This window comes from Larimichthys crocea, chromosome XX (assembly GCF_000972845.2).
Source record: "Larimichthys crocea isolate SSNF chromosome XX, L_crocea_2.0, whole genome shotgun sequence".
Taxonomy (NCBI): domain Eukaryota; kingdom Metazoa; phylum Chordata; class Actinopteri; family Sciaenidae; genus Larimichthys; species Larimichthys crocea.
Window position 1 is genome coordinate 6,381,178 of NC_040030.1, and position 24,708 is coordinate 6,405,885.

The 24,708-nt window shown below is 45.3% G+C and overlaps 1 protein-coding gene across 6 annotated transcripts in view; it reads left to right on the forward strand.

Moving 5' to 3' along the window:
- sbf1 (SET binding factor 1) overlaps positions 1–24,708 on the forward strand; it is a 57,295-nt gene that overhangs the window by 25,569 nt on the left and 7,018 nt on the right. For 2 of the 6 annotated variants that reach the window (XM_019257863.2, XM_010736922.3), the window contains 33 exons: positions 2,424–2,453; positions 4,302–4,407; positions 4,515–4,647; positions 4,760–4,868; positions 6,125–6,238; positions 11,468–11,545; positions 12,057–12,170; positions 12,247–12,375; positions 12,648–12,746; positions 12,921–13,128; positions 13,472–13,584; positions 13,704–13,853; positions 14,438–14,506; positions 14,640–14,798; positions 14,987–15,252; positions 15,924–16,096; positions 16,195–16,268; positions 17,948–18,140; positions 18,243–18,370; positions 18,483–18,658; positions 20,005–20,141; positions 20,232–20,439; positions 20,550–20,746; positions 20,973–21,110; positions 21,193–21,288; positions 21,536–21,610; positions 22,133–22,305; positions 22,388–22,564; positions 22,646–22,747; positions 22,830–23,015; positions 23,876–24,002; positions 24,090–24,220; positions 24,316–24,660. In XM_019257863.2, the coding sequence (XP_019113408.1) occupies positions 2,424–2,453; positions 4,302–4,407; positions 4,515–4,647; positions 4,760–4,868; positions 6,125–6,238; positions 11,468–11,545; positions 12,057–12,170; positions 12,247–12,375; positions 12,648–12,746; positions 12,921–13,128; positions 13,472–13,584; positions 13,704–13,853; positions 14,438–14,506; positions 14,640–14,798; positions 14,987–15,252; positions 15,924–16,096; positions 16,195–16,268; positions 17,948–18,140; positions 18,243–18,370; positions 18,483–18,658; positions 20,005–20,141; positions 20,232–20,439; positions 20,550–20,746; positions 20,973–21,110; positions 21,193–21,288; positions 21,536–21,610; positions 22,133–22,305; positions 22,388–22,564; positions 22,646–22,747; positions 22,830–23,015; positions 23,876–24,002; positions 24,090–24,220; positions 24,316–24,660 (4,713 nt within the window). The remainder of the gene's footprint in view (positions 1–2,423; positions 2,454–4,301; positions 4,408–4,514; positions 4,648–4,759; positions 4,869–6,124; positions 6,239–11,467; positions 11,546–12,056; positions 12,171–12,246; positions 12,376–12,647; positions 12,747–12,920; positions 13,129–13,471; positions 13,585–13,703; positions 13,854–14,437; positions 14,507–14,639; positions 14,799–14,986; positions 15,253–15,923; positions 16,097–16,194; positions 16,269–17,947; positions 18,141–18,242; positions 18,371–18,482; positions 18,659–20,004; positions 20,142–20,231; positions 20,440–20,549; positions 20,747–20,972; positions 21,111–21,192; positions 21,289–21,535; positions 21,611–22,132; positions 22,306–22,387; positions 22,565–22,645; positions 22,748–22,829; positions 23,016–23,875; positions 24,003–24,089; positions 24,221–24,315; positions 24,661–24,708) is intronic. The other 4 variants (XM_019257865.2, XM_010736923.3, XM_019257864.2 and 1 more) reach the window with 3 other exon arrangements.

Genomic DNA, 24,708 nt, shown 5'->3' on the forward strand with positions numbered 1-24,708 from the left:
GCAGCCTGCAGGGCCCTGCTGTTTGATGTATTTGTGAAAATCTGCTGGTTAAAGTGGTTAGAATTACATAATCGTGCAGTAAATTCAAAACACTTTCTTCCAGGTTGAACACAAAAAAACATCAAAACACGTTTGCGTGTTAGAACCCTGAAAAGCGTTTTTCCATAAAATGACCCAACATGATTTGTCAGCCAACAGTGATGCATGAGAGACTGCTAATGGCATAAATCCAGCAAACTTACAGTGTGTAGCATTACATGCTTAGAAAAGAAGACCTTTTGCTCTCAACAGATCATTGCTAAACCCCTCCCCAAATAAGTGATGTCCAATCATAACTCGGCAGCAAGCAGCAACCTCTGTGGCTGTGAAGTTAAGCCTATGCTGAGGTATCAAACACTGGAGTTCCACAAACGTCCACTTGAGGCAGGCTACAGAACGAGTCAGTCTCGATAAGTCCCCTTGTTAAAATGTCCAACTTCACAGAAGAAATAAACATGTTTACAGCCTGGTACAAAAAACAGTTTTGGTCTCTGTGGCTAATTTCCCTAAAACTTTGATCCATTCGGTCCGTTAACATTTGGAAAGTCCAGAAGAGCCGCACAAATAGATTATTTTGCCCCTCATTTAATGGCTCAGCCAGTGGAAGTCCCTAGTTCTCTTGGCACACATGTTGAAGCATAATGTGGAAGATTGGGGTAATTTAATAAGATAAGATAAAATAGACTTTATTGATCCCACACTTGGGAAATTCACTTGTTACAGCAGCTCGTGTGCACAAGGTAGTTTTTGCTTTCCTGGAAGCTGTCCAGGAAAGCAAAAAGAAGTCTAAAGTGCCACCTCTCTGTGAGGCATGTGAGGCTACGTGATGCTACGCTCTCCAGATGTCCTTTGTAGCCTGGTTAGCGCTGTTAGCTTCTCCATCTTATTAGGGAGAGATCTTATATCGCTTACATCACTGCAGCACTGCTGTGCAGCTTGTGAAATAACTAAACAGATGTGTATGACAGGACAGGGTGACCTGCAGGATGTTCCAATAGTTCATTCATTTATCGGAGTAGTTTACTCAACTCCAATGGGAAGTGAACCTAAGGCTGTTGGCCTGAGATGAGGAATGGTGGATTACAAAGTAAAGAAGGATGATGTTACTAACCAGAAGTCCACCCTGTTTAACAAAGAGAAGCAGCACACCACTGAGACCTCATACATCCTTTCTCGGCAAAGTCCAACACAACAAATCCCTGCAGTCTGTACACAACGCCAACCCATGACCTGCGTGTGTGTCGCAGTGTCAGATTTCCCCACTTCTGTTTAGGATGGATGAAAGTCAAGTGGTCATCCTAGCATCCATTAGTGATTGAGCTCTTACAGGAACAAGTTCAAATCTGTCTCTGTAATAAGCCGATATGACAGAGGGAATTCCAGTCCCTGTTTCTGGAAACTCGTCTGTCACACTGCCAAGTTCTCAGACTCAGATGTTGATTTGGCAGCAACACATTAAAACTTTAAGACATTAACTGAAAGAAAATCACAAGTTGCACAAGTTGCTGTGCTGAAAGTCACGCTCTTTTGGTCAGGATGCGTTTTCTCTCACGTAGCCTGTGAACTTAAGCTTCTCCCCTTTTACCCACTATCACTGCAGCGTGTCAGGGAGTTTTTAGGCTGGAAGGTGACTTGAGTGCAGGAAAATGGATTGCAGTATCAGTTTGATTAACCGTTATGGTTTTAAAGCAGTCAAGCATGGCTTTGTAAAAGCCAAACTGAGGTCAGTTTTGAACAGAAGAATTCAAAAGTTACTGTGACAGTGTAGCTTTAAAACCATGTGAGGATGTAGGACTTCTTATAGCTTCCTCTAGGTCCTTATTTGAACTCATAAGACAAAGCAAACATTGTGTTTGACCTCTGTACCTTCATGCAATGTGTGTTTGTATATGTGCTTGTCTGTGTGAGAGAAACACCTACAGTGAACTTCACTAGTAGTGAGAGTACTAGAGTAATGTCATCTGCATACTTCTTTTCTCCTGTTACCATTATTACTATATGATATGTATGTAAAATGAACTCACCAGCATGTGTACCGTTGTTGCCCTCTGTGTTGGAGATAGGAGTGAAATGACATGCTGAATCATCTGTTGCTGTTTTCATGCCGCCGAATGCTAGACGGCGGCCTTACTTTGTTTTGCACGTGTGTCTCTCATGTCGCACTCATCTTATATTTTCACACAGCCGCCGTCCTGCAGTTCATGTTTATGATGTTTATTGTTTGTGCAGCTTACTTGTGTTGCCATGCTGATACATTACTGTCATATTGTTGTCAAGTTTGGGCATTCTGTGCCCACATTCTTGTTGTTTCTAACCTTTGTCTTATCCTGCGGGTGTGTGTGTGTGTGTGTGTGTGTGTGTGTGTCTGCTGGGTGCTTGTGTAGCCGGGCCAAGAGGAGAGAGAGGAGAGTTTGGTACGCCAGCCTGACTTCATTCTCCCCTCACCACCAATCAGCCTCAGGCTTCTCCTCAGCTTCCTTTTTTCTCCACCCATTTCCCCATCAGCCAATCCACGCGCCTCTCCTGTGGCAGGAGAACCGATCAAAATGCTTTTGATACATACTCAATATGTGACCCACATCTGATACAGGCCTCTGAACCCGTGTAGTCTTGATGCCCAAACATTCAGACAGTCAGTCAATTGGGTTGTTTCGTTCATGTGACCGCTGCAGTTCTGTTCAGGATCTGGAAGTAAAACTACAAACAGTACTGAGATTCAGATTCCACAGGAGACTTTCAGATCAGCATACTGCGGACAGCATCAGTCAGGATGCATTCGCAGAACACAATGTAGTGAGGAGAACTTAACAACAACATTCCTTTTGTTTCTCAGCCTAAAGAGTCCATTATTGTAATAATGACACAGCTTTATGTAGCATCCTCATAACTTCTAGATTAATTCTTTTGTAAGTTGCATTGGGCATGCATTGCCTGAGCTAATTTAATGGCCTGGCCATGTAAATCTGCAGCCAAACCCCCACATCCAAACAATGAATTGAACACACGTGAAGATCAGATGTCGGATCACAGTATTGAATTGCTAACAGCTCGTCTGTGGTTGCTAACGCTGTTGCTGCTGCTGCTGCTGTAGAGAGCATGAAAATAATGCTGCACCTTTCCCTCCCAGCTCGCCTAGTGCACACACAGTCATACTGACTGTCTTTTCCTCAGAAATGAATTGCTGATTCAAACTGGTTTGGGAAGCTCAAAAAAAAACCTCTGGCAAGATTAAAGCACGACTTGGATGTGTACTGGCATACAATAGACCACGTGTTGATACTTGTGCTTTCATGTCAGTTTGTCCTTTCTCTGTGCACAAAGTCACGAAATTGTGACTGTGTGAGAAAAATGTGTGGGTTTTTGATTTTGCTGATAATTGAACACAAGACAGTGGGAACACGATGGAGAGCGTAACCGGTTATTAATTATTATTGTGCTAATTCTAAGTAGAAATGGTAAAAATGTGTTTCATGTACACCAGAAATCATGTCCCCAAAGTACTCTGTGTTCAGTAGTCATGTGATCTTGCCTCTGTATACAGTGTTTTATTGTGTTCGCATCATATTGATTTATGTTTTTGGAGACTAAATTGTCCCTAATTCAGCTCCCCGATACGCTTGTTATCCAAACCACACACAAGTCAATATTTATTGGCTCTGTCTTCTGTCTGGAGCAGAGCAGACTTCCAGTTTCGTTTTCTGTAACAGAGGACGTTTTTGTAGACACGATGCAGTGCAAATCAGAGAATTTCCCGTAAAAATACAGATTGCATGTCGGATCAGCTAAGTGTTCCCACAGAGATGTTATCCCAGGATGCGCTTCACGCCCTTAAACTAATTATTCATCCAGACTCACCTTGATCAGTCTCCTTTCCCTTTGTGCGCACATTAGACTGCAGTGGAAAATGGCCTGCGCATGATACCTGCCACCTGCCACACCTGTGTGCTGGGATCTCTCACTCCCATAAAGGCTCATTGACGTGGTGGTGCTGGTGTTGTTTTTGCAGTAAGGTCGTTGGCATGGAGTCCTGTCCAGCTCCATTCATGTCCCGATCAGCTTGAATGGCTTGTGTTTTATTTGTGATGTACCTGCTAAGCTTCTGGGATCCTCCATCTCTCTGTCGCTGACTCACGCTGCTCTCCGGACGTGCACAACTGATTAAACCACTGATCTTTCTGAGAAGCTGCATTTGTTCTCTGGCTTTCTCACATCACACTTTCAATCTTTCTTTTCTCTCCCCCTCTCTATCTCTTAATCTATAGAGGACTATAACGTTAGGTGCTGGCGACCGGCAAGTTATCCAGACCCCCATCGATGACTCACTTCCTGTCAGTGGCAGCAGTGTAGCTCAGCTCTTCAGACAGCTCGGTATGAACACGCGTTTGTGTGAATCTAACTCAGAAAATCCAATTTTAAAACGTCAGAATGATGTATGACTTCCTGTGATTCCTTGTCCGTGCTCTCTTTTCTCTCAGGTATAGTCAACGTGTTGTATCTGTTCTGTGCCGCCCTGACCGAACACAAGATCCTGTTCCTGTCCAGCAGCTACCAGAGACTAACAGACGCCTGCCGAGGACTGCTGGCCATCATGTTCCCCCTCAAATACAGGTGTTATTCCACTCCTCAGACACATTTCATATCCAACGCATAGGCAGAGAAAAAACGAAGTGAGTAACAGATGCACAAGCTAAATCTCTTCCTATGTGTGTGTTCCTTTCAGCTTCACTTACGTTCCCATCCTGCCGGGGAAACTGCTAGAAGTCCTGAGCACGCCCACCCCCTTCATCATTGGTGTTAATTCATTCTTTCGCTCGGAGACGCAAGAACTGGTGGGTTCTCATCACTACAATACGATTCTTTGGGTATTGTCTTCCTTATTCATGTCCGTTTCAAGTGGTATCAGAGAGATGGGGCTGCTTTTTTTCTGTTCATTACAGTCCTCCATCATCACATAAAATCAGGTAGGAGGGGTAGGACACGTTGGTGCAGACCTAACATTTAAGTGCGTGTGAACTGTGTAAAAGTGATGATCACCGAACCAGGACTGCCTCTACAGCAGTACTTTAAACCAGCTTTTAAATGTTAGATTTCCTGATGAAGGCGCACCTCGTCCTTCACAGTTGTTTTATGGGAGCTCACTGGCAGAGCATTCTGACAGGAATCAAACAGAAAACGAGCAGGGATGCAGTCTGAAGCAGCAGAAAACGTTGGCACCTCACAGCCAGTCGGGGAGGACAAAATGCCAACTACACACACAACCCCGCTCCCATCAGCACTAAACAAACAAACCAGTATCATTAAATAACCCAGCATGCTTTGTGTAGGTAGACCAGCTAGAACACCTGCTGCCAGTTTCCAGCTGTGATGTGATATGATAAGCGTCCTTAGTGTTAAAAGCTGAATGTAACGTTCATTCATTTATTAAACTTGCTCCCAGAGAGGACCACAGGAGCAGGCCACACATGACGGAGCACTGTTGTATATTTCCATATACCCTCAGTTAATCAGACGTTTGATGTAAACACTCACTGACCCATTCAGCAATGGTTCATGTGTCTTTTAATAAACTGCTTACCTGTGTAGATTCTTTTACTCTTTACAAACTGTGCCAAGATTAATCCGACCAATATACATGACAATAATTGCTGTGTGCATGTCACCATCAAAGAAAATCCTTTATGTTCTTATTAAAGCCTGATGAGAGTGTAATGAACGCTTCTGTCTGACCGCATGCTGCTGCACGGTCCTCGCCGTGCCGCCCTGATGGAGCCATTGTCTCGCATCACAAACGAAGCACTGTGTCTTGTACAGTAGTCACACGGCCTGATAGCAACGCGAGAGCAGTTGTCAGAGGTCAGAGGTCAGAGGTTGTAGTTTGGGCAGCCTCTCCTCCTGTCTGCCGTAAAAAGTGAATGTGTGTGTTGTTGTTTGATAGCTCGCGTCCTGTAATGAGCAGCTGTTGATAGAGAAGACTCCGCGTCTACCTCTGTTGATAAAAGCATAGCAGCAGGATACACAAACTGATTAGAGCGACTGAAAGACAAATGCAGAGATGAAAAGTGTGTGTATGTGTGTGTGTTTTCAGTTGGACGTGATCATCGCAGACCTGGACGGCGGCACGGTGACCATCCCCGAGTGTGTCCACATCTCCCTGCTGCCTGAACCACTCCTCCAGCAGACCCAGACTGTGCTGTCCATGGTAAGACTCTGAACACACCCTTAGTACACACACCACTGCTGAGTACTGGGAAATCTCATTAACATCCAGTGGGTGGTTTCTAACCAGCAATACATTTCCCCCTGGTGTTTTATGGCTTCAGATGACGGGAAGCTCTTCAGGGTTTGTTTTCCTCCTATGTGTATTTTTTAATTTTTTTTTTATTTGGTTCCAGTCGTTTAATCTTTTACAGATTAAAATGGTTTAATTGATTTTTGATGGGAGCAGGACAGTAAAATGAGGTGAGGTCGGCAGAGAATGCCGTCAGCTGTGACGGTACATGACGTTGCCAAAGACTAAATCTGAAATAGCAAAAGCAAAATGAACACAGAAGTTTGATCTAAAATCCAACAAACATCACAAATATTTTCTGCCAAGTGAAATTAGATGAGTATCTTTAGATCATCTGTCTGTCTGGTTCATTCACATTTCATATACAACATATATATTACGTACGTACGTTACGTATATTGTATGATGTCCTCAGTTGTGTTCAGGGCTGAATCACTTATTAACTAAGAATGACATGTTGTTCTTTTCTCTTTAGTTTATTTCCACACATTTTAAATCAGGAGTGTTTGGACTTTTACAATCAGAACATTTTAGTTCCACTTGTGTTTTTATTTTGGGGTTTAGTTTCATTTTAGTTTGGTTGTTGTGATGCCAACTCATCTATATCACGCTCACACACATCGTACAGAACATCCTATCAGGTACTATTCCTGCACTGCACTGTTCATATCAAACAATGCCAAACACTTCCAGCCCCTTCCAGTATCCCAGTGCCAGCCTCTTCTGAGAACTGTTTTTTTTTTTAATCCGTGGTTTACCAAACGATATTTCCAGCTTCCTTATTCTCTTACTGACTTTTGCCGAATGAATACGTTTTCCTGCTTCCCACTGGGATTTGTTGTGACTCGTTTTATTGAGTGCCTCAGGTATGTGGATCATGATGAAACTGGAAATTGCCCGCAGCTTCTCATCAGATTGTTAGATAAACTGTAAAATGTTGCGTCACAGTCATGTGTAAATAAGGAAGAATGGGTGAACGTGATATATATTGTAATATGCTTGATTTCAGATACCGACAGATGCAGATTAAATCATTTTCACACAGATTGGTGCTGCCAGCTCACTTTATGTGTGTTTGCTTTTATGACACTGATTACCAGAAAATGAGACGGAGCGTGTGCAGCCATGCATGATGTAACTGGTATGGGCGACGTTAGGGAAATGTGAGAATTAATAATCCTACATTTAATGTTTGACGGGCAGACAAAACACAAATACATGAATAAATAATACTGTTGAATATTTAAAATAAAATACTAGTTGTTGAGATATTTCAGTAAGCATGACTACAAAATCTTTAACGTCAAAGAGAAAAGAAATATTTACCAATGAATAAAGGAATACAGTAATATTACATCTTAACTCACAGAAGCTTAATATTGTAAAACAATATAAAAACATTAAGAGGGTGGTAAATACATTTTGTAATTAGTTTGATAGAATAAATCATAAATGTTCATGCAGCTCATCAAAGTGTCATTATCAAAGATCATTGGTAACACTGACACGAGCATTCCTCTTCAGTGATGGAAAGTACATTCATTCAAGCACTTTACTTACAACTTTTACAACTTGAGCAGTTCCACTTTATACTTCTGCTGTGCTGCAATACAAAAAAACTCTGTTTATTTTACAGCCGCGGTTACTTTACTTTCCAGAATCATATTTAACATAAAACACACAAGTTGACCTTGTAAAATAAACGATACTGTTAAAGATTAATCCAGTGGTTCCCAGTCATGGTTTGTTGTCAGCAGTTCCATCAAAGAGATGTTTCTCCTTTAAGCTATTATTATTTTAGGTCCAAAGAGGCTTTTTAAATCCACAAACACCACGGGCAGTTACAAAGAGGCCGCCATGTTTCTACAGTAGCCTAGAACGGACAAAATGAACACTGGCTCTAGATTGCACGCTTTGCAGCCAGCGTAGTTTGTTCTACAGGCTACGAAAGAAAGGATGAGGCAAGGGCATTGAAATCAGCAACTACACTGGTAGATGCTACTAAAAAACACGGGTCCTTTGAGTGCATTAGGGATTTGATAAGGATAATAATAAGTATGATTGCAGAACTCGAAAAAACTTGTAATGTATTTTTACGTTGTTGTATTGATACTTTTACTCAAGCAAAAGATCTGAATACTTCATCCACCACTGTTGCTCTTAACCAGCCTTGTGAAAATATTCAAAATCCAACTAATTAAAATAAGATTTAATAACAAACATGTCCGCCCACCTCTATAAAAAATGGATTGCCTCTATTTGCCTCTATTTCTCGACTGCACTGACTCACGCGTGGGGAAAATCCTTCTAACGTGTATTATGATGCTGAGTCATCTCTTCCAGGAGAGGCGTATCTGTTTGCTGTTGTGATTGCAGTCACGTGCAAAACACAATGATTCACTTTGTTTGACGACTGCTGAGTTCTGGTAACCGATTGATAAACTTGCCACAAAGCAGAGGAGAGTTTTCCCTCTGCTGGCTGCACAGAGGTTTCAGAGGCGTCATGTCACTGAGGCAGAGGGTACTATGTGTTTATGTGGGAGAGGCTGGAGCTGCTTTGAAATCTGAAAAGTCCTCATGCATTCAGCTCAACTTTGTCTCTCCGTCCGACACTCCAACACTAAGCCAATGAAAAACATGTTCAGAACTGTTTTGCCTTGTACAAGTGTCTCTGTTACAGTTCATCTTATCGTCGACATCTGCAGGATATTAAATACATGGGCTCAGGAACACTTAAGAAAACTATTCTGCAAACACAGTTTGTCACTGCATTTACAAATACAAGTCGAGACTCTATCATGCAAAGAGAAAGACAGATATCAACAACATCCAAAAACCTGTTGACCTCTCAGGGCCCGAGCTCATCTGAGATGGACTCCCACAAAGCGGAAAAATTGTGTGCTAAGGTCTGAGTTCACATCTCAAACTGTTTTTGGAAATGATTGACGTCATGTCCTCTGGGCTAAATTTAAGTTTTACAGTGTCGTGTCATGTGGTCAGATTGAACCCTGTCATTACAGTTGTCATTGTTCTACTTTGTCCAGTTCCAATAATATCCTCCTCATTTTACTGGTAACTCTAATAGGAAAGCCTGAAAGGATCTGCTGTCCCATCTAAAGAAAATATGTACAGTGCTGCTGTTTTGTTCCTACCAACAGCTGTTTGCCAAAATGTCCTCAAGTGAGACACTGAACTTGGACCCACTGACTGGGGCATCAGCTAAATACCGAAGATGACGATGCTCGAAATAGATTGAAATCATGCCACTTGTTGTTGTGTTTGTGTTTTTGTCACTGCTTGCTGCTTGCTCTGTGTGCTTGATGGCCTATAACCTGGAGACTCTTGTGTATTGTGGTCCTTGCTCTGCATTGATGGAAGGAGAGCTTGGGGAGTTCACTCGGGTTCGGAGACACCACACAGATGAATAAACTGGTATCTCAAACGTATATCAGCTAGTCCGATCAGCTCACTGACCTGCCTCATTGAAACAAGACACACGGACAGATAACTACAAAGCTGGAAAACCCATCAGGGGGTTTGTACAGCGGGTCTTTCATTGGTTAAATTGTCTGATGTTCTTGTGGAGAATAGGAGCTGCTTTGTGTGAAGGCTGCAGAAACGATGATGCTGTAGATTGTTGGGCAGCAACATGAAGCAGGGCTTAGCTGCTGCGCTCTCCTTACAGTTAACTCAACCCTCATGTAATAACCTGAAAGCAAACACTGTTTCCAAGGTAGTGTGTGTCTTTTGTTTTCCTTAACGCTAATACACTAAATTCTAAAAATCATTGTGTTTTCTAGAAGATGCTTCCCTTTAAAGGCTTTTTATTACTTTTAGATTGGTCATATTTTTATGTATTCATTGTTGTCCCACATTAACAGCCAGACTACAAATCAAAAGTCTTTTCAGGTAGATAGAATTTGTATAGAAAGAAAACACAGCAAGAAGGCTCCTGGTTATTTCTGTGTAGAGTTCTCTCCTTCCCACAGTGCAAAGACATGCACTTAATAGGTTCATTGGTGACACTAAATCTGCCGTAGGTGTGAATGTGATTGTGAATAGACTGGCACCTCTCGTCTCCGTTAGCCTAGACCTATCCAGGCTGTACCATGCCTCTCGCTGTGGCTCCAGCCACATGTGATCCTAGTGAGGATAAGTGGAGGAGAAGTCCTTCATTTCTCTAGCCGCGATGGTGTAAAGTGGGGCTGCAGCTAACGATTGTTATCATTATTTCGGTTATCTCCTCTTTAATTGCCCGTAAAAAGACAGAAAATTGTGAAAAATGTTCGTTCTCATAGTCTAAGCTGTGTACGTGACTGAAATCTCATCCTGATATAGACAGTTTCATACTCAGATAATGACTTTAGTCTCAATATCTCTTTTATTGTATGTCATTTATTATTGTGTTTTTGGTAGCTACACGCAGCACTACTGCCCAAGAGAAAACTCCCCTTAATAAAGTTTGTCTTATCTTATCTTAAATAGTTAGTATAAAATGACTGCATGGGAAATCTTATTTCCTCCTACATGTTACAGTCAGTCAGTCATAATAAAGACAGCAGCCTTTATCTTCCGCCATCTTTGTGATTATTTCCTGCATGACGTGCTGCAGCCAAAAGTCTCTGACAGCCTCCGCGTCTGGCCTTTGTTTTGATCACTCCATGATACCTCTGTGGCCGTCGTGCAAAGACTCTCTCTCCGAGCAAAAACAACGTAACGCTTTTCTGGTTAGTGTCAGACTTTTCATACTCAAACCACATTCAGACGACAGAAGGAGCCTCTCTTTTTAGATACGAACTCCTCGTCCTGTCTTGACTGATCGGAGTTCTCGTGTTCAGAATGGCCCTGCTCGTAGTCACGTTCACTCTCTCTCTGTGTTTGCTTGTTTGTTTGTGCAAATTTCTAGCCTGCACCCTGCTTCCAAGATGTGGGATGTGATTTTTGACACAATGACTAAGACAATATGACCTAATAGACATAATAAACCCACAAATAATCATGTAAAATCCTCACATTTACCTGGGAGGTTTGCCACTAGAAATTTGTGTCTTGAGTTATCCAGAATTCCCATGATGCAGCAGGCACAAGCTCCTACAGGTAATTAGATAGTGAATAATGGCGGCTTTATGTTTGTTGTAGATTTTGGATCCAGAGCTGGAAATCGCTGATCACGCCTTTCCCCCGCTCTCCACGCAAGCCTCCGCTCTCAAGATCCAGGTAAGAGATTATCCTGAGGTTTTAATCATTTCAGAGTCTCTTGAATATATTTCTTGAGAGAAAATTAAGCAAATGGAAAAGTTTATTTTTATGAGCTCCAGACTTTTTCTTTTTGTGCAGCACTTCCTAAGTGTAGCCAGTAAAGTCTGTGCAGTGACACATTCTGGGCACAGGCTTAACGTTTCAATAGACTCAGTCCAAGATGTCACCAGAGCAAGCAATCGGCACAGCCAAAATGCTCATGTGCTCAACCAAAAATGTCTAAAACAGCTGAAGTTCTGTAACCCCCCTTTGCTGCTCTGATGGCTTTATTCCTGTTGACACGATAACGGTGTTAAAAGACCAAAAATGGATCTGGCTTAAATCTGCAAGGTCCAGGATTCATGAAGTTTTCCAGACTCTGTGTCCAGTTCAGCTCCTCATTCCATTTTTTTCTTCAGCTCTGGTTTATGTGTGTGTGTGTGTGTGTGAGTGTGTGTTGACTCTAACTCGACTGTCGGGTGCGTTTCAGGATAAGGAGATCCGGGGAGTTTTCCTGTGGCTGTTCGCTCGCCTCTTCCAGGGCTACCGCTGGTGTTTACACATCATCCGCATCCACCCAGAACCAGTGATCCGCTTCCATAAGGTCTGTAGATAACAGCTCTTAATCAGTTTCCTCAATGAGAACCCGCTTCAGATGAGTGTAACACGTGTTTCCACAGGCGGCCTTCCTGGGTCAGAGGGCGCTGACAGAGGATGACTTCCTCATGAAGGTGTTGGACGGCATGGCGTTTGCAGGCTTCGTGTCAGAGAGAGGGCCTCCGTACAGAGCCACTGATCTGTTTGATGACGTGAGTGGGACGACTGTGTCCAAAATGACTCATAAAACATAATAATAAACATAATGAGAACTGTTGTCAGTTGGTTTGGATGTTGTAAAGGTGTTTACGTTCACGTTGTGTGTATCCCTTAGTGTGTTCTGTTCCCCCTTCTCTTTTTTTGGAACACATTTTCATTTATTTATTGCAGTCTGTGAGAGATTAACTGTCGCTCTTCGTCTAACTGGATATACACAATGATGCTGAAGTTTGAGGTAACTTCCTTCTTTGTCCTGTTTCAACAGCTGGTAGCCAATCATGAAGAGCGGATACGACAAGAGGAGACCTGTCCACAGAAAGTCATGAACCATGTCAGGGAGCTGGCTGAGCAGCTCTTCAAAAACGTACGTTCTCTAATGGTTTCCACTCTGTCCTGTTACATCCTCTTTTGTTTCTTCTCGTGAGACTCTCCTCTCCGTCGCTTTCATCTTCATGTCTGAACTTTTCCAAACTTAATAGCTCTCTGTTTTTGTTGAGTTGCGTCTTTGTCTCATGTCTCTGTCTTCCCCTCCCTCCAGGAGAATCCTTACCCCGCTGTGGCGATGCACAAAGTCCAGCGGCCGTCAGAAAACACCCAGAACACCGCACAGAATCAGACGCCTTTCCCCTTGCTGGACGACGTCGCAGTGGAGCTCTTCATCGATCATGCCGCCGCCAAGCTCAAGACTGCGCCTCCTGTGGTCAAGGCAGAGATCAAGAGCATGGTGCCCTCTGGGCCTCCACTAGGTGAGCTGTCGGTGGAACACTGAGGAGCTGTAACTGTGTGTAATCTGGTAAACTCAAGGTCTAGAAAGTCTGATTCATTTGAAATGAGAAGTAGAAGTTGTGTAGCAGTGACACCTCAAAAAAAAAAAAAGTGTTACACACTCAACCAAAAGTTTGCTGTGAGGCAGCGGGTTGGGTTTCGTAGTCGCATTTGTAAAAACGTAACACCAAGTTCATGGTCTCCAGTTGCGTCTCAGACTTCCTGTGTGAACAGCCTGTCTCGCAGTGTGTGTTTAATGGGGTTCAGTCCCGTGTCACAGTGATGAATGAGTGTCTGATCACTTCCCTCGCCCCGTCACCGCAGGAGACACCGTGGACAGGAACGGCAACGTGATGGCCAACAGCGCCCGCAGGCTGGAGGTGGTCAGGAACTGCATCACATACATCTTTGAGAACAAGATGCTGGAGGCAAAGAAGGTACGAGTAGAACACAGCAAGCTTCATCAATAAATAAAGTCACCTGTGTGTCATTGGTTCTGATTTTATGTCGATTCCTGTGAAGCGATTGTGATTCAGCTGTTGTCTCCACTGTTCAGTTAATGCCAGCCGTACTGAGGGCGTTGAAGGGTCGGGCGGCCCGGATTTGTTTGACCCAGGAGCTCAATCAGCACGTCCTACAGAACCGAGCCGTGCTGGACGACCAACAGTTTGACTACATCGTCCGAATGATGAACTGCACCCTACAGGTGAGCCTGCAAATAGAACAGAAAAGGCCTTAACGCTTTGTCAGAGTTCACATTTGGGGGAAAAGAGGAGCAAATGGGAAACGTTCATATTTTGTATTTCTGTTTATATTTGGTCGTTCTCTGTCAACAAAGCTAGACAACTTCTTTGCACGTCATCCATTAAAATATTTCACCTCCGAAGAGGTCTGAAAATTAAAGGAACATTTCGGATCAGCCAACTGATATTATCACAGGCTAGTTAGTACAGCTGAAGCTTGTGTGAGTGCCATTAGTTTTGCAGATATTTGATCACAAACTAAAGAAACTAAAACGTTTGAACTGAGAGTTTCTCTGAGGGGGTAGTTGATGAGATATTTCAGCAGTGAACAGGGCAATATCCCTGGAGTGACCATTAGCAAGACTTTGACTTGTCCTCTGTCATTCGAGTTGGACTTTAATGATGCTAAAGGATTAATCTAACATATAAAAACAGACATGTTTATGCTTTAAAGTATGATACAATGAATGATCTAATAATTAGCATTGGTTCTGTTTTACGGTTTCCAAGTTGTGACATCATTCCATTATTTACCTGTTTCCATCAGGACTGCTCACACATCGATGAACACGGTATTGCGGCTGCCCTCCTTCCACTCGTCACAGCCTTCTGCAGAGTAAGTTATAAAACATTCATTCCACATTGGATCAACAGATTAGAACTCATTTAAGTTTTCCCCTCCTGGTTTTACAGTTCACTGATGTCCGAACATGCCATTTAAAGTCTTTTCCTGTGTTTTCGTCTGACAGAAATTGGGCGCAGGCATCACTCAGTTCTCCTACAGCTGCGTGCAGGAGCACATGGTGTGGACCACCATGCAGTTCTGGGAGGCCATGTTCTACAGCGACGTCCAGAACCACATCAGAGCCCTGTACCTGGAGACAGAGGAGGGAGACCAGCAGAACTCTGTAAGCACTCGATATGTTACCAGAGTGACCAGACGAATGATGGATGATAGTCGAACACATTGTTCAAAAGTTTTTGGTGAATTTCTGGAACAAAAAGCGAGTAGACTAATGAGTGGGGCTCCTATCCTGCTGAGCAGAGTGTCATTTTTATCTCGAGATGATCAATCATGATCTTGATTTGTCGTCAGGAGCAGCAGGACGGCTCAGGCAGCGGGAGGGAAATCAGCGCCTTGGAGCTGGCGTCGGAGCAAAACCGGCTGTGGCCGACGCTCAGCAAAGAGATGCAGGCGGAGCGCGTGCAGAAGGAGGAGAGCACGGTGTTCAGCCAGGCCATCCACTACGCCAACAGGATGAGCTACCTGCTGCTGCCACTGGACACCAGCAAGAACCGCCTGCTGAGGAGCTCCGGCCTCGGAGACGTGGAGAGCGTCAGCAACAGCTACGTCACAAACAGGTACGAACAGCTGTCAGTCTTTGGACGAAGGGATCAGACTTAGATTGATAAGTAATAAGGTAGGCCTGTAAACTGATGTCCTATTTTCTCTTTTATTTTCTTTAACTTCATTGCCTTTAGAAATATCCCCAACAGTAACATAAACCTTGAGATGTTATTCATGTGAAAACTGCTCAGTTTTAGTCTCTTTTCACCTGGAAAAAGTCGGTTACAAAATATCTCCTGCCACTAAAAATCATTTACGATCTGCTGTCAGTGATTTATGACTCATTTCTTCCAGTGTTTTCAGAGTAGAGAGGTATAAGTTAAAGTCGAAGAAAAATAAGAAGAAAAAGGAAAAAGTTCCACATTTATTTTGAACACTTGGTGCACACGATGTAGGTTATACAGAACTTTTTTTTGGTACTGTCCTGTATTCAGAGGTGTCCGAAAATAAAGAAGCAGCTCCTCAGCTTAAAGTATTACAGTCACAGTTCATGGTCTAATTAAGGGAAAAGAGGAAGTTATGTGATTGCCTCACATCCAGGCACGATGACATAACTGTACAATACTCATATGTGTGTGATCACTTTAGCTTCTCATTCAGCCCATAAAGATCAAATCATGGCTGAATCAAACAGAAACATAAGTTTAGACACATGAATGTTCAGATCAGTGTTCTTGTCTCACAGTATTGCCGGCAGCATGGCGGAAAGCTACGACACGGAGAGTGGCTTCGAAGATGCCGAGAGCTCCGACGTGGCCAACTCTGTGGTGCGCTTCATTAACCGCTTCGTAGACAAAGTGTGTAACGAGAGCGGCGTGACCAATGAGCACCTGAAGGCTCTGCACACCATGATACCAGGTACGGAGGCACCTGAGACGCACCACCAACTCCTGATCTGTGTTTGAACCACAGACAGCGTCACGCCAAACCTCATGACAAACTCTGTCCGTTCACAGATATTGTTCAGATGCACATCGAGACGTTGGACGCAGTCCACAGGGAGAGTAAGAGACTGCCTCCGATCCAAAAGGTAACCAATTCCTATTTTTACATCCCACTGGACAAAGGCCATGCAGAACCCCAGCCAGCCCCGCCCACTCCCCTCTCCACCAATCCCTGCAGCTCAGGCTCACAGTGTCACGGCAGGTACGTCTGTCCGCCAGAGACAGAAACCGTGTGACTCACAGCACGCCTGAGCAATGCATGCTGGGTGATTGCTCTCTCCTTGTCGTGCTGTTTGGTCTCCAGAGGAGCCGAGTGCCTTCAGTGTGAAGGGTGCTGTTGTTTTTGGAGAGGGACGGTGGCTGCGCTGAGCCTGACGTGACATGTTTTGTCTTCTCAGTGGAACATGTAAGCACTCTCTGCTCTCACAGAGTCCTGTCAGCATTTGTAGCATGCAGGTTCACGTCCTCGTAGACGAGAGGCAGTGGACTGCGCTAAAAGACAAAAACTATTGTGTGCAGTTTACAGCTCTCGGGGTCGACGGAGGAAACTCTGCCCTGTTTCCTCCGTGTGACTGCAGCTTGAGGGCGGACATGTGTAGCATTATGTGTTGGGCAGCTGATTATGAAACAGGTTAGAAAGTTGTAATTCGTTTCCTTTCAGAGGTTAAGTTCCTTAGGAAGCTCTCGGGGGCCTCACTGCGGGGCAGGAAGTGATGTAAGGGACCAGAGGACAAAGCCAGGGTCATGTTTCAAACTGTTGGTATTCAGGAAAGCTTAGCACTCCACAGAGGCCTCTTGGTCTAAAAATGAGTTGTGTAATCAAGCTTTAGATCCTCAGGGACCGCTCAGAACACGACCCAATATGAAATGAACATCCCATCGTGTAAACACAACCAAATGAATATTATCATGTTTCTTTTTTGTGTATTTATCTTTTTGTTTGGGACGTCGTCTCTGCCAAGATCCCACCACTACAGAGCAACTGACGTGTGCGTTACGCAACCGCAACACGATCATTTCAATATCAGCTTCTCATTTATCTTCCCAAACAGCGCAGTGACCTCCGCATGGTCGTGAAAGCATGAGACTCTGAAGAGTGGAGTGTTGTTTGCTGCGGTTCTCCTGTTTTCTTGTATATTACTATATGTACAGCATGTTGTTACTTTATAGATTTATCATGGTCACTAATACTATCTGCAACATATCTGCATTATTTTCACGTATCACTACTGGACCTAAATGTCTACATGAGGTTTCAGAGACTTTAATAAAAAATACAGATATCCATATACTGACTGACATTCTTCTTACATATATATTTTTATTTGCAGTGATCCCTCAAGTGGTTAACAAATATTTGTGACAAATATAGAATGGAAGCAGAATACGATTTATGTTTTAACAATAAACTTTATTGTCATCAGTATTTCTATCTACTTTATAGATAATTTAATCATTATAAATAACTAAAAAAAACATGCAATATCTGCTTTTTCTGCATTGTGTCAGCACATATCGCACAACAAACGCCAATATTAATACACCTGTGATAAGTCAATATTGGGCAATGATATCAGTCCTGATCAGTTTAATTACTGTCCTTTATATTTGGATAAAGTATCGTACATCATCTCTCACACATGTAGGAATCTAGTCATGCATGAAATCCTGAAACAGTTCAGTCCTGGAGAGTTGTGACATTTTTCATTAGTGCCACCGCTGTGTCATTAATCTTCCTCCCCTCCTTCTCTTTGTCTCCGTGCAGCCCAAGCTGCTGAGGCCAACACTATTACCCGGCGAGGAGCTGGTGATGGACGCCATGCGAGTCCACCTGATCTCCGACGGACGTGAGGAGGCCACGGGGCTGATGGGAGGTCCGCCTCTGCTCCCTGCTGAGGGCGCCATCTTCCTCACCACCTACCGGCTCATCTTCAAGGGCACACCCACCGATCCACTAGGTGAGATATGACACACACACACACACACACACACTTTGATCTGTTTCCATGTCCGTGGGTCTTCTAAACCCTGCTCTTTGCCTGCATGTCTTCCTCTTTCAGTGGGCGAGCAGGTGGTGACTCGCTCGTTCCCCATCGCCTCTCTGACCAAGGAGAAGAGGATCTCAGTCACTTTACCCATGGACCAGTTTGTCCAGGAGGGGCTACAGCTCCGGTCCTGCACCTTCCAGGTACTCTTACATCCTCAACTCCTATCACAATTATCCACTTTCTCTTCCTTCCTTCTTTCTTCGCTTGCTGTCCTTCCTTTCTCATTTCACTGTTTCCTCTGTCTGCCTGTAGCTGATGAAGATCGCGTTCGACGAGGAGGTCGCCTCAGACCTGGCTGAGGTTTTCAGGAAGCACATGCACAAGCTGCGCTACCCTCAGCACGTCCAGGGCACCTTTGCCTTCACCGTGGGTCAGTCCGGGAAGATTTTGGTGGAGCACAAGACCAAGGACAAGAACCAGTCGCTCAAGTAAGGAATCATCTGCATAGAATGAAAGAATCTCAGCAGGTGATCCAAATGAGTCTGGATTTACAGCTCTCTGGGAGAAACAGAACAAACCACATGCAACTGTTTCGTGTTTTTCAGATTGAGAATGGTTTTCTGGAAAACAGCATTGCTATGAGCATGGTGCAGAAATATTTAGTATTTCAGTGGTCTTGGTTTAGTTCTGGTTGCATAATGTGGAGCGGCGTAGCCTTTCACCACAGAGCTAATGCTGACCTGACAGCACAATGTAACGTGTGCAACCTTGAGGTAGCGAGTTTCCTCTTCTTCAATCACAAAACTCTACAGCAGCTACAGTAGTCATGGCGATGGCAGTAAAGCAGTATAACCATCAGTATGATTCACCACAGTGAGCGGTAAAACTGGTATAGCAAAGGTAGAAAAGAAGTTGTTAATGCCAAAAACAGGTTTTTACTCTGATGGGGAAAGTAGCACATCTGTTCAAGGCTCATTTAAATACACAAGGCTGAGTTTGAGATAATTAAAGTGAAAATAAATTGTCTGCAACATGCTTCTCAGCTGATGTTGCTTCAAATCTGCACAAACACACCAAACCTGTCTCCCCTGTGCTTTGTGTGTGCAAAATAGAGTGACTTCACCTCAAGACACAGGATGTTTCTGCCTCCGTTCTGTTATGTTACATGCATGTATGCATGTAGAGTCGCCTCTGTCACGACACAGTGCATTAAGCCCCCGAGTGTGAGCGCTCTCAGCGTGCCACTCTGCAGGAGGTTTGAGCTCACACAGCAACGACACGGAAGAGTTTATGACCATGATGCTTTGAGAATAGCTGTAATGTGACCTCAGGATGTGGCCTCACATGTTAGCTTTTTTCATAAATGGCAGAGCGGGAGCCACAATGTGAATTTGTTTCCACTTTATTCAAAGTCTCAGCGACCAAACCCTCAGCCCCCTGACCACACACACACACACACACACACACACACACAGAGCTCTCCCGTCTTTCTGTAGGAATGAAAGGAGCACGAGAGAAGTCTTTGAATAATTCATCAGTGGAAAATGTGGCAGCCGTTTCATCGGCCCTGTTGTTCCCTCTCTGCGCTGCGTGTGCGCGCTAAAAACACTCCATTCAGTCATATTAACTCTGACCGTGTGGCATGCTAAACCAGTAACACACCAGTGAATTCGCGGCTGTCGATTTACACACTGAGGCGAACATTCAGTCAGATCAGCTCATTGTGAGCGGCTTCACATCGAAATGCACAACAGGAAGTGACCCTGAATGGAATATGTTGTAGAATCAGCACAGTGATATCTTTCTGTCCTCGCTCCCTCCTCGTCTTTGTCAGGACACTCTCCAAAAACCTGGTGAAGACTGCCAAGAGGACCATCGGCCGGCAGTATGTGACCAGGAAGAAGTATTCTCCCCCCACCTGGGAGAACAGGAGCAGCTTCCAGTCCGAGCTGGACGAGGATGAAATCTCAGGTGAGATGCGTGACGTTTGATTTCAAAAACGTGACTTGAGGAGATGAAGCTCCCCGTTTGTGACAGTTAGCTTCTCCTGTGTCTTCACAGTGTCAGAGGAGGTGGACCAGAGCACCCACACCCTCTCCTCCACCATCCGCTCATCCGACAGACAGACCATGAGCAACGTTGTGGAGCGCGCCTGTTGCCGCGACTACCAGCGACTGGGTCTGGGCACGCTCAGCAACAGCCTGACGCGCTCTAAGAACGAGCCTTTCAGGATTTCCACTGTCAACCGCATGTACACTGTCTGCAGGAGGTGAGAGGCCGCTGAAAAGACAACGAAGGGATGAAGGGTGGGAACCATATATGTAGAACATCTCCTCAGTGCTAAATATGTGTGTGTGTATGTGTGTGTGTGTGTCACAGCTACCCCGGCCTGCTGATTGTGCCTCAGAGCATCCCAGACACGACCATCCAGAGAATCTGCCGCTGCTACAGACAGAACCGCTTCCCTGTGGTCTGCTGGAGGAATTCCCGAACCAAGGCTGTCCTTCTGCGGTCCGCAGGCCTCCACGCAAAGGGAGTGGTGGGCTTCTTTAAGTCCCCGAATGCCCCTACTGCAGGTAACAAACCAGGGAATGATGCTGGGGTTTTTTCAGGATTGTCTGCTTCATACATGTGCACTCGTTCCTCAGTCGTCCTTAAATGTTAGCTGCCTAGAAATCAGAAAGCTACATGAAAAGCAGAAAAAAGGAAGAACTGTAATCATTTCCAGCTCACGTCAGTAAAATCTATCTGAAAATCTATTTTAATCATGAAGGTTTGTCATGTGTTTCCCTCTCTGTGCAGTCCCCTCCCAGGCGGACTCCACCAGTCTGGAGCAGGAGAAATACCTCCAGGCCATTATCAGCTCCATGCCTTCTTACAGTGAGTGCAGCGGCAGGAACACACTCAGTGGCTTCACCTCCACACATATGAGCACCTCCGGTGGGTGGACTGACACTCTCACACACACACATACAGACTCACCATCACTAGGACCACAGCTGATTGTTTGGTCTGTCCACAGACTCCTCAGATAAGTTCAGGCAGCCCAAGATCGGAGCTCTGATGAAGCAGGTGATGGGCACCAAGGAGGATGTTCCTGGAACCTTCAGCAGAGGAGGTGAGACATATCCGTCTGTGTGTGTGTGTGTGTCCTGTAGATTCTCTGTTACCTTAGTCTTACAGTCCTTTAAAAAAAAAAAAATGTGTGTGAAGTCATAAAATTGGGGCTTGAACATGAGGATTATGTGTGTGTGTGTGTGTGTGTGTGTGTGTGTGTGTGTGTGTGTGTGTGTGTGTGTGTGTGAAACCATCCTCCATGTGTGGTGTGTGTTGTTTAACGGGTCATCTCTGTCGTTTGACCTCAGCACTGGGTCAAAGGGCGAAAGTCATCTCCCTCTCTCAGCCCAAAGTGTCTGGCAAGGCCAGGAACCCTCCTAGAGGTACAGTAGGTCCCCCCTCTCCCTCCCTACACTCCTATCTAACCAATCAGATCTCTTTTCCCCGTAGCGTTGAGTGTGTTTGCCGTGGTTACCTGATAGCGTTCTGTCTCTGCAGACTAATGGTCTGTTACTGCTTGTGTTTATCAGAGAGCTGCTGTGTGTGCATGCTGCCGCTGCAGCTCTGCCGCCCGACGTCTGTTTGTCTCCTGTTTGATTCTTCTTCTCTCTGTTGAATGTCGGCAGCAGCCAGAGCCAGCTCTGTTTCATCATAACGTAGCTGTCGTTGAGACACACGTAGCAAACTGGACTGGGTAGTCTCTTCAGTCGTTTCTGCCTTGTTTACCAGCATGGCTGTCAAGTAGCTGTGGACGTCAAACACACCCGTGTGTTTTTAAAGGATCATTCTGCTTTATTTGGCTCATTATCAAACAATGATCCTTTAATGACAAGGACAGGATTCAGTTCCCATGCCAGGAGTCCTCTGAACACTCTACCATGTCTGTGTGTTTGTGTTTATCGCAGGTAAATGGGGCAGTATTCGAGGCAGCGGGCGTCTAAGTGCCTACAACCCAGACGTGGGGACGCGTCTGGCAGGGAAAGAGTCTCCGCAGCCCAACGGTGGGCCGAGCGAGGCGCTGTTTCTCCGCCAGCAGAGGGCTTACCTCTACATCATCGGAGACAAATCCCAGCTCAAGGTAAGGCGACGACGCGCTCATCGACGTGATGTTTGTGTTTGAACGTGCTTCAGAGTCAGCAGTGTTAACTTGTTGTGTTCAGGGAGGGAAGCAGGACTCGTTCCAGCAGTGGGAGGTGGTTCCCATTGAAGTGTGCGACGTGCGGCAGGTGAAGAACAGCTTCAAGAAGCTGATGAAGGCCTGCGTGCCCAGCTCCCTGGTCTCTGACCCCAACATGAGCTTCCAGCGCTGCCTGGAGGAGTCCGAGTGGATGGCTCTGGTTCGTGCTCTCAGTGGTACATTCACTGACCCAGACTTTAGTTGTTGTTGTTTTACTGACCCTGCATTTGTGTGTGTTCAGTTACACAGGGTGCTGCAGGTGTCCGTGCTGGTGGTGGAGCTTCTGGATACAGGCTCGTCGGTCATGGTCAGCCTGGAGGACGGCTGGGACGTCACCACACAGGTACGACCGACACCGTGACACTTCATCGCCAAAAGCTGCTCTTGAGTCAAAGCTTCGAGTTGACAGTGTGATGTCTGCGCAGGTGGTGTCCCTGGTGCAGCTACTGTCTGACCCGTACTACAGAACCTTCGACGGCTTCCGGCTGCTGGTGGAGAAGGAGTGGCTGTCGTTCGGACACAGATTCAGTCACCGCGGGGCGCAGACCCTGGGCAGCCAGAGCAGCGGCTTCACCCCCGTCTTCCTGCAGTTCCTCGACTGCGTGCACCAGGTGGGTGTGACTTCAGCCTTTTTTATCCCCACACACAAATACTGTGTTTTTAACGTGCAGGTCAAGAGTTTCTTTTCTTTCCTCCCCGAAACGTTCTGTGGTGGACAGCCTCTGCGCTCTCGTCGCTGTCCTGCAAATAACATGTTTTTAAACATCTAAAGATCAGATTCCGACATAATAACAAGTTTATTTAAATATAGCACTCTGCAGAAGAGTTGGAATCACTTTGATTCATCTGTCCACGCATAGGGAATTCTCACTTGACAAGATAATTGCAAAGTGAGCAGCACAATAGAGAGCTGCACAGTATTAGCAGCAGCTGAGGCTCGAAGCAGTCCGTCATGATGTATGTCTGTTCTGTTTCCTCTTACTATATATGTCTGTGACTCTGTCACGCCATCTACCTGTGTGTCTGACTCTATTTCCTGTTTTGCTGACGAGTGACGTCGGTTGCGTGCCCTCTTATCACACACAGGAAGCGTGGCTTCATTTAGCTCCGGTGAGCCCGCCCCCTGTCTGAGACGCTCTAAACATGCTGCTGTCCGTCTGTCACATCACAGCGTGATTACAGACGACCATATGTGGAGTTTATATTAAAAAAACAGGAAGACGTACGAGACGTAACTTAAGTCACACAATAACGGGCCACTTCTGTTTGTGTTGGGAGCTAGAAATAATAAAGACACACAGCAAAGTGCGTGTTCCTTCAGAGATGAACAGCTAACACTTAAAGATGAAGCAAGACGCTTAAATCACCTGTTTCCCTGCAGCTGGAATGTCTGAAAGATACTATGCAATATAAATAAACCTCCACCCCTTTAAACTGTAGCACTGACCTGTTTCTGTCCCTCCGCCCTCAGATCCACCTCCAGTTCCCCATGGAGTTTGAGTTCAGTCAGTACTACCTGAAGTTTTTGGCCTACCACTACGTGTCCAACCGCTTCCGCACCTTCCTGCTCGACTCCGACTACGAACGCATAGAGCTGGGTAAGAACCCGTCCGAGTAACGGACACACACTATTGAAGTGGGCGATGGGAGTGTGTGTTCCTGATGAAGCCCCTCTGTGTGTGCAGGAGTGCTGTATGAGGAGAAAGGTGAGAGGAAGAGCCCTCAGGTGTGTAAGTCTGTGTGGGACTACATCGACAGACTCAACAAGAAAACTCCGATCTTCTACAACTACATGTTCTCTCCTGAAGATGAGGAGGTGACAGCACGCTCACCACATGATATTTAATCATCCTCAATGATCATACGCACTGACACAAGGCAGACTCTAAAGTGAGTAACCGTATGTTCCAGGTTCTGCGGCCATATACCTTCATCTCCAACCTGAAGGTGTGGGACTTCTACATGGAGGAGACTCTGTCAGAGGGGCCCTCCTACGACTGGGAGCTGAGGGGCCGGCAGGAGCGCGTGGCGGAGGAGACGGCGGACAAACCCGACACCAGCGGACCCAAGTCGCAGCGACGCATCGTGTGGCCCTGCTACGACAGCCTGAGCAAGGTGGTGCCCGACGCCATCACCAAGCTGCTGCAGGACCTGCAGAGTCTGGAGGCCGAGCTTGGCCAGACGTCGGAGAAGTGGAAGGACACGTGGGATAAAATCAAGACGACGCAGAGAACCGAGACCAAACTGGAAAGCAAGGTGAGACGACGGACACGCAGAAAAGATCTGTCAGCAGCAGTGTTGTGT